A 12,458-nucleotide genomic window follows, 5' to 3' on the forward strand; every position below is an offset into this window, starting at 1 on the left:
CAGGTTGTGACAACGGGGATAATTTTTTTTTGGAGTGGGGGGGGGGGTTAAGACCTCTGTGACGTCACACTTTGACTGGCTTCGCGTGGTACCAAAACTATCACTATATGGCGGCTGCCATTTAGTGAGCTCTGAGCCACAGAAATGATTAGCAATGGCAACCATCGTATGATTGGCTCAGGGAGCACCATCAAATTAACATGGTTGAGACTACAATGAGAGCGTGATGGAAACCATATTTTTAGTTTTCACAGCCACTTTAATGTTGCATCAATCATATTTTATTGGGCTCCCTGACTTAACCATACGATGGTCGACACATCTAAGATTTTTCCTGGGGTGTAGCGAGATTTAGCGACAGGAGACGGAACCCTCGCATAGCTAGTTGTAGTTCTGTATCAGTCCTCCATAGAACATGGAAATATCGTTATTCGACTAAAAATCGGTACCAGGGCATCAGTATGGAAAAATGTGACGTCGCGTGACTAACTGTGACAATGGGGGGGGGGGGGGGGGGGGAAAAATGACCCAAAAACAGCGTGACATATTTTGTGAACGGCCCCCCTCCCGCCCGCAGTGGTCGGCGCGGTCAAAGAGCCCCTCCCAGGCTGGCTGGACAACCTCAACAGCCCGGCCTCCATGTGGGCCGCGGTGAACATGGGCGTCTTGCGTGTATCCAAACTGTCAAAAAAGGACGCCCTCCTCGACTGGATGCCTGTTGACATCGTCACCAAGGCCACCGTCGTGACGGCGTGGGCTTCGGCCACCAAGCAACTGGAGAGGTGAGTACGTCGTCGTCAGTTAATTTCAGATCCGGCGGGGCGTTTCGTCCTCCACGAGGGGTATGCGGGGGGTGGTGTACTGCCTCCATCGTCCTCCACGAGGGGTAGCCGGGGGTGGTGTACTGCCTCCCCCCGCCCCCCTCGTTCGGTTGTGTCCGATTGTGACCCCCCCCCCCCAACGACCGGAGGGTCCTTTATGGATGGTCCCCACATCAGCGTCCAAGCGCTCTGGTCCTATCATGATTCGTCAGCGACGGGACGACCGTGCCCGTGGTGAACGCGGCCCTCTCGGACGTGCACCCCGTCTCGGACGCGTGTTGCCTGGCCATCTACAAGGAGGTGCAGCGAAGCGTGCCCTTCAGCAGCGCCATCAGGTACCCGGTCTTCGCCCAATACAACAACTGGCTCCAGTACGCGGCAATCCACCTTGTCTACCACCTCATGTTCGGCCTCTTCGTGGACGGACTATTGCGGTTGTCTGGACAGAAACCTCGGTGAGGCCTTCCAGGAGCCCTTTCGCAATCGCAGCCCCATCGTTTTAAGAAGGTCAACTAATAACTAAAAATGTCTTTGTTTCAGGCTTATGAAGGTTTATAGAAAAATAGCAAGTGCAACTGTTGCTTTGCAACCCATAACTGATAAAGTATTTACATTCGAAACATATAAATTCTGGGATCTACAGAGGCTCATGCATCCTGATGATGTCAAAACTTTTGAGTTTGATCTTGATAGCCTAGAACCTAGAAAAGATGCCTTAAATCAGCTAATAGGAATTTGGCATTATGTCTTAAAGGGGAAACTTGACAAAGAGAGAGGACTTCGGCACATTGACAGGTGGGTAATGAACTGGACAAACAAGAAATTATGTGAGAGAATTAACAAAACTAATGTAATTTGCTTGTTTGCAGACTATTTTGGATGGAGATTGGATTCTATGTTTCCCTGGTGGCAATATTGATATACTTGTATCTACCAATTTAGACTAGGGAAACAATGCAAACCATAACTAAACCGCAACATATCAAAAATATATAAAATAAAAAAAAAATTGTTTATAGTGAAGATAAATTTAATTTATTGCTCTTTTCATGTTTTGACAGATATATACAGTATAGACATATAGTATTCTCAACAATGACTAAGCACATCCAATTTGTGAAAGATGTGCAAAGATCACTTAAAAAATGAAATCCTTTAGATCGGTACAAGGAATAACAATATTAAATACTCAGTCACCTCTCAAATCTCAACCTCATTCAAACAAAAGTAAATGATATGGGGGAGGGAGGGTGTTCAGTAAGTACAAAGTGACTAGAAGTACTCAGTTTTTTGTTGCTTTTCCAGAAGTCTGTCCCTTTGAAATGGAATGCATATATTGGCTTGAAAAGTAAACAATGTGGCAGTAGATTTGCAAGAGATAAAAATGCACTTTGTGGCACAGAATTTAGTAATACAATATGTCTTTTTCATTAGATGTGCAATCAGTAGACCAATCTTAAAAAATAATTACAATTAAAAGTACATCAGATACAGTAGACAAAATATCACAACACAAGTTACCATTTGTAAATCACAAACAAAGTAGACCAGAAAGTAATTCCAACAAAAAAATTACAAGGCAGAAATCAATGAAAAGCTTAGCCTATAAACAGAATACAAAATACAATACAGCAATCTTAAAAGAACAGTAACATGTCCTGTATTTCCTTCAAATCTTCATAAGATTAGTGCACAACCTACAAACAACAAAATACAGACACAGGAAAAGAAAAAGCGCATGTGCAGAGCAGAAATAAAACACTTAAAGTGTTTAATGAGAAAGCCTGAGCCACACTTCATTTTTCAGGAGTGCCAAAATTGTTTTCCTAGCTTATACATATAAAAGTCCATCTGTCCATTTTATACTGCTTAATACTGAAAAGTAAATTTTGATAAATATTTTAATATGGTGACATAAGGAATGAATCAGTGAATACATAGAAACTTGAACTGATAGGAATAACATGTGTCGAGACTTTTTACTTTTCACATCATGAGACCGTTGCTAATATGAAGCTAGATTGTTAGGAAATAATAATAAGATTTCTATGGTAAGTCCAAATAAACTTCTCATTTACACTATTTTAAAAAATACACTGAAAAATTCTTTCAATGCAAAAGGAACATAAAATATCACACCTTCAGTCCAAAACTGGATAAATTTTCATTACTTTCTATGTCTTTCTCTTGATTACCAGCACTAATGTTGTTATTATTGTACTGCTTCAAATAGGCTGCATACATCAGTCGAGCTTGGTTCAAGACTCGAGTGACATCATGTTTGCGCACCATTTTATCAAAATGCATAGCTATATCATTGTAATCATAGTTTCTATGCATTATGAAGTCTCGGTGCTGTCTTAAGATAGTTAGACAAAGAAACATTAGAAATGGATTTCCCCCTCCAAATACTGTTGGAGGGGGAAGCCTTGTTAAATGAGCACCTGTGGGCAGTGGCCTTGAACTACTGAGATCAATCGCTTCCTCACAATTTGTATTAGATGTCACCATAACAGCAGGGTCACAAGTACCACCATTTTCATTAACATAACTGACTTGGTTACAAGCTGTTCTACATGAGGAAGCCTCGGTTTGGTAGAGATCCATATTTCTTTCATCAGTCTCATTGTGTTCTTTGGGGTTTTCGCGAATATGGTTTGGTGACGTCAGTTTGTGGTGTAGCAGCCATTCACTGTCTCGCTCTAGATCAGCCTGTTCATCAGGAGTGATGGGACTAGCCTTTAAAGGATTCTCCCACAGAAAAACATCATCTGTTCCGTGATTCTGAAGAAGCGGTACTTTGAGCCCTTCTACTTGGTGATTAAATGAAGTGTCACTTTCTGTATCCAAGTGGGTTGACCCACTACAGGCAGATTCAGTATCCTCAGTGTCATCTGACAATAAACTCTGTCTTGGATTTGGACCAAAAAGCTGTCTATCAAGACCATCTAACTCATTTCGTAACTCTTGTGTCATTGATGTTGTCATGGGAAAATAGTCTGAATCATCAGGAGAGCTGTCACTAGTACTTCTATCATATGTTGAAGTAGAAGCACTTTCAACACTATCGAATGTTTTTTGTTGGTCACTACAACTCTTCAAAACAGTAAAATCGGTATCAGAATCAAAAACTGTGTCGTCCACACTAGTGACTCTCTCTTGCTTTCCTAAGTTGGTCTTGTTCTTCTTGGGACTCAATGAATTATTTCTCTTTAAATTAGAAAAATTTAAAAATTCGTTCAAGTTTTTCACTACACGGGTGCTTTCTTCCTTTCTATTTTGAGACTCTTCTTTAATAGAATCATGGTGTCTATCTAGTTTTTCTAAAGACAACAACAAATTTTTGCAACGACCAGACTGAAATTTCTCTTTCAGGTGACTTCTTACATTACTACGAGGAGAGGCATCCTTTTCTGAAGGAGATTTGAGAGCCCGAGAAACTCTTAGGCAAGTACTATCTTCATTGGGATCAAATTTGATTGCTCCATCAGCTGCAGTTTCTGATGAAGTTGATGAAGTAGCACGTGCTAGAGATGAATCATCTAAACTAGCAAAAGGTTTCACTTTGACCTTCTGGAGTTTCCCTTTGATTGAACCTGTCTCATCAAGACTCTGATTCTGTCTCTGAACAGATACACCGTGCTGAGCTTTGACGCGTGGCAAAAGAGAAGCACCAGATCCCTGTCTTCTTAGAGCACACACCTGCAAAGTACATGGACGCTATGAGACACTATCAAAGCAAAGGAAACCAAGTATAGAATGCTTTGTGCTTTATACAACAGCAAAACCTTACCTTAGTATAAGCGTTTTCTCGGGGTGACTTCAGTAACGGACTAATAGGTGGTGGCGTGAGACCAGATGTAGGGGCCAGAAACTGCACATCATACAGAGGTAATTCCTTTCCAGAATACGTTGGAATCGGTGGAAGTGAGCTCCACATAACTTCCATCATCCTCAATGCATCATCAAAAGCAAATTCTCTTTTCATTTCTAACAACAGCCATCGATAACAGAATAACAGATCATCAGCCTGTAGAAGAGTAGGAGTAGAATATTTTCAATTCAATTACTCATCAAAGACAGCAGCCATTTACAGAGAGTGATGATAAATAATGTAATAAAAGGCTTTACCTGTCGACTTTTCAAAAATGCATAAAATTCAGGGTCATAAAAAAGAAGTCCATCTCCAAGATGTTGAAAGCGTAGAGTCATGGCCATTCCATCTAACATAAAGTTAGGGCTCAAGCGACACATAAGTGCACAGAAGCATATGTATGCATGAGCTTCATCACCCATAGTCACTAATAAGGGTGATGCAAGATCGCTCATGCCTTGACAGTAACTAACAGATGGATGGTTCAAGGCATAGCTGTATAGATAAAGTACACATGATTTGTTTAGAGACATGTATGGCAGCCAGTATATATTAGCAAAATACATACAATTATCAATATCTTACGTAGTCAAAATGTTGAAAAGTGATGCAACATTCTGATTATCATCATTGCCTGCATAAAAGGGATGATGACGGTCTGTCCTTAAAACATCCTTGCGAACCATGCTTGTCACATATGTCAACTCCTGAGAAACCTAAGAAATCAAATTTAGAAAAATAATGTGAAGATGGCCAACAATGATAAGATGAATGTAATTAATACGTATAAGAATTTATGACTATGCAATTCTTTTTGTTAGCTTACCTGATTTTTTTGCATCATATCCTTCCAGTAGTCACGTAGTGAACAATATTCTTGGGCCTTTTTCTTCATATAGTCCATCCGTTCTTTACCAGACATTCCATCTGGGTAAACATTAAGAATGTGCTTCCAAACAACTTTTCTAAAAATAATACCAGAAAGAATAAGACTTCAATTACTTGACCAAAAAAAAAAAAAATGGTACAAGGTTCATAAAATAATGTAAAAATTAAAATACCGTAAACTTGGCTCAATACCACCATAGTATATGACTCTTCTTAGTTCACGACCTTGTACAACCTGCCCAATAGGATCTAAAAATATTCTAAACTGGGCATCTGTTAGAGGTGGGCGGGGCGGCAAGGCTGAAACTGCTGTTGGTTGTGATTCCTCTCCAAGGTTTAAAGCTCTTTGAACCATATTAAATGTTCTTTCCACCTGCATAAGTACAGCCATATAACAAATAAGAGGATGCAGATGATATAAAAGAAAAGGATCACAAGAGGCATGTATTTTTTGTAACCTGATTGAGAATGAGGCCAGGCAAACGATGTTGCATTTTAAGAGCACTGGCTTGAGATTGCTGATGACTTTGAGATTGGTGTGGGGCAGGGCGATGTGGATGTCCTCCTTGGAACTGCTGCATTTGAAGTTGTGGGAGTCTTAAGGCCTCCAAGCCTCTGATAGAAGGCATAATATCAACATCAGTAGATGCTGTTTCATCCCATTCCTCAGCACTATCTTGCAATGGTTTAGGTTCAATTTGGAGTCCCAAGCACGGTTCTGAAGCACTGTTTAAATCATAATTAATGCCCATTAGAGAAAAAATCTGCAAAATAACAATATATTTGGAAAGTTTTCAAACCAATAAATACAGGAATAAATACCTTAGAAACGCAGCATCTAAGTCCCAGTCAGATAGAAGAGATAAGTATGTTTCTTGACCATAATCATCAATGGCTCTATAGGCCACTGTAAACTCCCTGCAAAGAAAAATTGGTTTGAACAATGTTTTACAACCATTGATGTTTTACAACCATCTAGATAAATTCTCATTTAAAAGTCAGTAAACAAGACTAAAGTGTCTCACCCTTTCAAATCAAATGCTTTGGCAATGATACTTTGTAATACTTCAAACGATGTGATCTGGGGGTCCACACTAAACTTGCGATATTCTGGTTGGACCATATTTCCACATTTCTGGAAAATAAAAATAAAAATAACATTTAAAAAGAACAAAACACAGTCATATCAGAAGACGTTGTTTCGGGGGAGAAAATGTGAAACATGCTGGTAAGATTAGTCCGTAACTTAATATCACATACTGTACTTTAAAACAAGAACCGAACCCATTTTTTTTAAAAGACATGTAGTGTCTGAGGAGACAGGGAAACAATTTTTACACATAGTGAAAGAAAAAGAGAGCAAAATAAAAACAAACAAAATTAGATGTAGCTTTAAATTGGGGGTTGACATGGGAGACAGATTGATAATTGACAGGAATAAACTGAAGAGCTGTATCAGGTTATAAATGAAAAGTGGCAAGCATTTGCCAATTTAATAAGTTCTTTGATCTTGAATAACCAGGTTTTGACCCAATGCACCATATGCGACTAACCTGCACTTTGACACGTACAGCTTCTCGGCTGTACCCAAATACACCCGACATTTTGAACAAATTTTAAGAAAATCTGTTGTGGGAATAAAATCGTAAACAGAACACGAGCAGGTCGCTGAATTCGCACATTTTTCACCAAAACAACCGCTTCGATTTTTTGCCGTCTGCTTTCCGTGCAACCGAGTGTCACTAAGCGAATATGCTCCCTCTGCACATTCGAATTGAGATTGCCCAGCGGCATTCCCCGCGAGGTGGCGCCGGTAGCGCGGCGCGACGATTCAACTTACTTCAATGAGGGCTACTTCCCCGACCCTTTTCTCAAGCCCCACGATGGCGAGAGGGAATTCAATTTCAAACTCTATTCGTTTGTCACAGTGTACTGAGATTATCGACATTCAAAACTGCACAGAAAAGAACTTGGCAACTCACGAGGGTAGGCCAACAGAAGAAAGTATAACGACAATTATTTTTCTTTCGTTTTTACTGCTTCCGTCTTACTATTTCTGTTGACGATCGGAGAAACTTCTCTATTTTAGATTTATGTCAATTAATTACGTAAGGGAAAATCCACGACAAAACGGTGAGTGTTGTGCGGCGCGGCTGCGGTAGACTGCGTCAAAGATGCTGTACGATGAGTTGCCTACTCAACGAGGCGCTGACATCAAATCCCCCCAAAAGCGCCAAAGTTAGCGCCTTAAGTGCCATGTAACTTTTTCCTATTGTGTAATCGGCGTGCTCCAATCGGCCTTCGCCAGGAAAACGGCTGGTGTTTGGGCTCGAGGGCGCTGGTGCGGGTGAAGGAGGAGAAGAGACCTGTCAGGTGGGTGGGGGTGGGAGCCGCGGGGAAAATAATCCGTTTAGGGGCTCCGCTAACGGGATTTGTCTGTGACCTTTGGCGCAATGAAGCCTTTGGCAGCTCCGCTCAGCCCGCGCCCCGAGTACGCGCCTGGCCGCTGGGGACTGCGGACTGCGGAAGCGGACTCGCCGCCCATAATCATCCCTTTAGCGCTGCTTGTCGTGCTGTGTCGCCGCTGCCGCGCTGCTCGAGGACGCCGTCGAGAGGATCGCCGGGCACCCGGGACCCGGGACGCGGTCAGGTTCCCGCCGAGGAGGCCCGGTGGGGCCACGAGTCCAGCACGGCGCTCAGCCCGCCTCTGACCAGCGGGCCAGGGGTTCGCCGGCGTACCTGGGAGCAGGAGGAAACAGACTGCGGCCAGATCTGCCTCGTGTTCTGCATCGCTGTGAGCAGCGTGTTCGCACTGGTCGGGCAGGTGGTCGCCTGCCTGCTGTACCGCTTTGGCACCTTTGGCGGCGACTACCACGAGCACTGGCAGTGCCTGCCGTGACCCGCGGCACATGCCGCCCACCTGACCGCACGCCCACCAGGTGAGGGGAACACAAGGAGAGAACAAAATTACGCGCTTTTCAAGGTTTAGTGCCATTTGTGTGCCTTTGAAGTCAGAGTTAGAAGTGTGTATGGGGGAATAGATCCCGATGGGTAACATTTTTCTGATGTAACACTCATGCGATTCTGAAACTAGGAAATTGTCCCAGCCCCTGAAAATGATGAGAGGACAATGGTATCGTGCCGCCCCTGATGTGCGTCTTTGGCCCGCAGCGCTGCCAAGGCCGGGCCTCAGCCTCGGCCATGCGGTGGTGGACCGAGGAGGCCGACTGGCTGGGGGCCCGCCTGGACCGCTGGCTGGCCGCGTGCCAGGGCCTGGGCCACGGCCTCGGCCAGGGCTACAGCAAGCTGCACTCGAGTGACAGACAGCCTCGGCACCGGGCGGCCGGGGTCGGAGGCGCCCCCAGGAACCCCCTGCGCACGTGCGCACAGCGGCTGCAGAGCATCATCAGCGCCAGCCACGTCGGGAAGCCCGAGAGGGAGTCCGAGAGGGCGTCCGGCTCGCGGCCGCGGCGGCGACAAGCGGACCAACAGCGCGCGCCGGCGCCCACCACGCCCACCGCCATCGTCTTCGAGAAGTGCAGGCCGCGTCACGGCGGGGCGGGCGCGTCGCCCTCTCTCCCCGCCGTGGACATCGTCTACTACCCGTTCCGCGTAGAGAACTGCGTGGTGTGTCGCCAGCTGGGCGCGGCCGGCACGGCCGGCGCAGCGGGCGCGGCGCCCGCGAGTTCAGGAGGCGCTCCCTCGACGGCCACCCTGGCCGCAGTGCCGTGCCCCCAGGAGGGCTGCTGCGCGCCGTACGTGCCCACGCCGCAGCAGCAGGCCTCGGGGGCCTCGGGGGCGCTGCTGTTCCGAGGCCAGGAGGCTCTGCCGCCGCCACCGCCGAGGCCACACTGCGGCGAGCGCGAGCCCGTCATCTCCATGAACCAGGACTACATCGAGGTGCGCTACGACCGGCCGCCACCGTCGCCGCCCCTCGCGCAGTGCTCCCCGGTCGCGGGCGAGCAGCCGCCGCCGTCCTACCAGGCCGCCATGCGGCACGCCGTGTTCGACGGGCGGGAGGACTCCCTGATCGGGGACCTCGCCCTGTTCTCGCCGCGCCTCGCCAGGGCGCCCACTCCGCGCTACAGCGCCTACCCGTGCGGCGAGGACGACGACGACGAGGTGGACGACGAGGAGACCATCTACTCGCGCAACAGCGTGGCGGCTGTCCTGGAACAGGAGATGCAGGCCTCGTGGCGAAGGCAACAGCAGTGCTGCCGTCCGCCGACGCGCTTCCGCAGCCGAGGCAAGTTCTCCAGCGTCATGTACGAGACGCAGCGCATGTTCGAGGAGGCGTTCCACGTCACGGGCGAGGAGGCCCCCGTGGCGGTGCAGCTGCCCGCGCGGGTCCCGGGGCGGCACGTGGCTCCCCGCTCGGCCGGCGCCGGCCCCGCCATGACGAGGGCGTGGTCCGTGCACGGCCCCAGCCCGACCGCGGGGCTCCGCGAGGTGGAGATGCCCCACCACGGCCTCGGCCCCGGCCTCCGCAGTCTGCTCAGCATCCGCAGGAGGCCCGCCAAGGGCAGCGGCCCGCCAGGCCCGGCCTCGGCACAGGCCCGCGGCTATCCGGGCGAGGCCGGGGCGGCCGTCGCGCGCTGCTCCGGCAGGCCGCAGAAGAAGGTGGTGGTCGGCGAGCGAGGCCTCCGCGGCCCCGTGTGGCCCAGGGTCATCCTGACTTTTGACCGCGGCGTGACACCCTACCAGACCCGCGCACAGTAGCTCCACGGCTCCCCCGGGACCGACCCCGTGCGGCAGGATTGCCGTTTGTCGAGCGCAAAGGAAGGCGGCGCGCAAGTTAAGCACCCTAGAAGCGCGAGTCTGCCCAGAGGGATTGGGAAGAAGGCAAAGTAAGGACAGGCTGAGGCTGCTGGGTAGGGGAGGGGTAGGGGAGAGGGCGGGGTGACAGAGTCCTCGCCGCCCTGGTCCTCCCCGACCCGACCACCCTTAGCATGCCCGGCCCGCCGCGCGTCCTAAGTACCTCCGACCGGCCCCGTCAAGCTAACTCAATCCTGCGGTGGGACAGCGCAGAGCCCGCGGCATGCAAAATGATCACAAATATGACGTCCCGGCGCGAGGCGGGCCGCCCTCGGCTTCCGCGCCCCACCCCTGCCGCCGCCACCGCCCTCCGCCCCTCGCCACCCCTCACGCTCCGGCCCTCCAGCTCCAGCCCGGAGAACTGATAAAAGGCGCGCTGGAGCAGCTTCGAGTCTCATTCGACGCACCACGACGGCCCGGAGAACAGGTAAGTGCAGGGGAGGGGGAAGGGACGGGGCAAGCCAGGACAGCGAGCAGGGGCTGAGCGGGCCGCCGGCTCCACGCATGAGCTCGGCGGGTCAGCCTACCCAGCGCGTTGCAGGCGCCATCCGTAGGGATCGCGGGGGGGGGGGGCATAGACACCCGTCGGGAGCGGATGGGGGGATGGCGGACCCGTGACGAGGCAGAGCGGGAAGCCCGCCCAACAACGCTTCCTTCTGTCGCTTCGCCAGGGGATCGTCGCTTCAACGAACGTTCGTTCTGTGGTGCATGTGGTTCAGGAGAAAAATTATTAGCACGCATAACAAAATCGTTTGGATGACTGGTTAAAAACTTACTTCAACCACACAAGCCGACACGAGCTCAGGCACGGATTAAAGGAGGGGGGGGGGTCTACAGAGCCACCTGAAGGGTAGGCAATTTGCGCTACAAAACCCCCGCTTGTATGCAACCGATAGTGCATCGCCCTCGCTGTCAGCTGGGCCTTCACCCGGGCCTGCCTGAGTTCTACCATCCAAGACTCTGGGTCCAGAAAGTACGTCCGTCGTTACGAAACGGCCACGTTTAATAATCCAACGCTAGCTCTCATAGCGCCTGATGGGTAGGCAACAGCTTGCCCACAGTGCATGCGTGTATTGCGGGTTGGCCTACCCGGAGTCTCGCAGGCGCCGAGCTCCCGCAATGTGCCGAACAAATCTGAGCAAAACGGACGTACTTTCTGGACGCTCCCTATTCCCATGCACCCGCCAAGCCGAGGTGTGCCATTGAGCCGGGGGACTAGGAACGCTCTCGCCCCGCGGTAAGGTAGACGTGGCCCATGTAGTGCATATTCGTTTCGCACGTGCGGTTATTGAACCTATGATGATGAAAATAAAAATAAAATAAAAATAGGTGGTATGCTTGACTCACTCGGGACTTCCCTCCAGCAGGTCCTGCCAGGCCATGTCTCGGCGCCGTGCCCCCGCTGCAGCCTGGCTCTCACTCATGCTCCTCGTGGCGACGGTGGTCTCCGCGGCGCCCAGCGTCGAGTCGGCGGGAGGGGCGTCATCGGCCAGGACGGTGCGGGCGAGGGTGGCGAGCGGAGGCGGCAGCGGCGGCGCCGGAGCCGTCGGCCTCGGCGTCGGCTCGCGGCTGCGAAGGTTCCCGCTGATGCAAGTGCCGCTGGACATCATGGACGACGACGAGGACGCGCTCTTCGAGGCCAACAAGCGCCAGATGTCGGACGACTACGGACACATGCGCTTCGGCAAGCGCGGAGGCGGCGACAACGACTTCCCAGAGTACGGACACATGAGGTTTGGTAGAGCTGCGCAGTAGCTAACTAAGGATTTATGTATTCAGATACAGTATTGCCTAAGGGCTGACTTAGGACCGCAGTCTCTTCCGTTACTGTAAGCCACTGTCATTCTTCCTAATAAAGTAGAAAAAAGCAATCAAATACAGTTTTAAAGAGCAGTTAACCAGTTTTTCCAGTTGAAATTTATTTGCAATCATTTTTCTGAGAGCACTGTCAGTTAAAAAATTAAAATAGTAAAAAAACAAACAAAAAAAACAACCATTGCAACATGTAAAGCATGGCACATAAAACTAATAAGGCTGGAAAGGCGAAAGTGCAGACATCT

At 49.4% G+C, this 12,458-nt stretch overlaps 4 protein-coding genes across 7 annotated transcripts in view; 3 read left to right on the plus strand and 1 right to left on the minus strand.

Annotated features, from left to right (window-relative positions):
• LOC113209409 (fatty acyl-CoA reductase 1-like) overlaps nt 1-1,850 on the plus strand; it is a 3,382-nt gene extending 1,532 nt beyond the window's left edge. For both annotated transcript variants that reach the window (XM_052269800.1, XM_052269801.1), the window contains exons 6-9: nt 578-782; nt 1,034-1,276; nt 1,362-1,616; nt 1,691-1,850. In XM_052269800.1, coding sequence (XP_052125760.1) covers nt 578-782; nt 1,034-1,276; nt 1,362-1,616; nt 1,691-1,763 — 776 coding nt within the window. In that variant the 3' untranslated portion in view covers nt 1,764-1,850. The remainder of the gene's footprint in view (nt 1-577; nt 783-1,033; nt 1,277-1,361; nt 1,617-1,690) is intronic.
• LOC113209372 (TBC1 domain family member 25) lies at nt 1,831-11,889 on the minus strand. Of its 2 annotated transcripts, none has more exons than XM_026426839.2 (10): nt 11,746-11,889; nt 6,609-6,718; nt 6,406-6,501; nt 6,042-6,309; nt 5,757-5,956; nt 5,522-5,660; nt 5,281-5,411; nt 4,953-5,190; nt 4,615-4,851; nt 1,831-4,523 (listed from the first exon to the last, which is right to left on the minus strand). In XM_026426839.2, the coding sequence occupies exons 2-10, from the start codon at nt 6,704-6,706 to the stop codon at nt 2,955-2,957; spliced, it is 2,976 nt and encodes a 991-aa protein (XP_026282624.1). In that variant the 5' UTR covers nt 6,707-6,718; nt 11,746-11,889; the 3' UTR covers nt 1,831-2,954. The 2 variants fall into 2 exon arrangements, with proteins under 2 accessions (XP_026282624.1, XP_026282623.1); XM_026426838.2 differs by lacking the exon at nt 11,746-11,889 and adding an exon at nt 7,137-7,354.
• Nucleotides 8,048-11,915, plus strand: LOC113209373 (uncharacterized). Of its 2 annotated transcripts, none has more exons than XM_026426840.2 (3): nt 8,048-8,522; nt 8,755-10,825; nt 11,766-11,915. In XM_026426840.2, exon 2 carries the CDS (start codon nt 8,785-8,787, stop codon nt 10,300-10,302), a length of 1,518 nt encoding a protein of 505 aa, XP_026282625.1. In that variant the 5' UTR covers nt 8,048-8,522; nt 8,755-8,784; the 3' UTR covers nt 10,303-10,825; nt 11,766-11,915. The 2 variants fall into 2 exon arrangements, with proteins under 2 accessions (XP_026282625.1, XP_052125762.1); XM_052269802.1 differs by having other exon boundaries at nt 11,763-11,912.
• LOC113209375 (drosulfakinins) lies at nt 11,779-12,296 on the plus strand. The gene has a single exon (XM_052269804.1). It carries the CDS (start codon nt 11,779-11,781, stop codon nt 12,151-12,153), a length of 375 nt encoding a protein of 124 aa, XP_052125764.1. The 3' UTR covers nt 12,154-12,296.
• Nucleotides 12,297-12,458: the final 162 nt, after the last annotated feature.

Source organism: Frankliniella occidentalis, unplaced genomic scaffold, assembly GCF_000697945.3.
Source record: "Frankliniella occidentalis isolate FOCC.00 unplaced genomic scaffold, Focc_3.1 Scaffold103, whole genome shotgun sequence".
NCBI classification, from domain to species: Eukaryota; Metazoa; Arthropoda; class Insecta; order Thysanoptera; family Thripidae; genus Frankliniella; species Frankliniella occidentalis.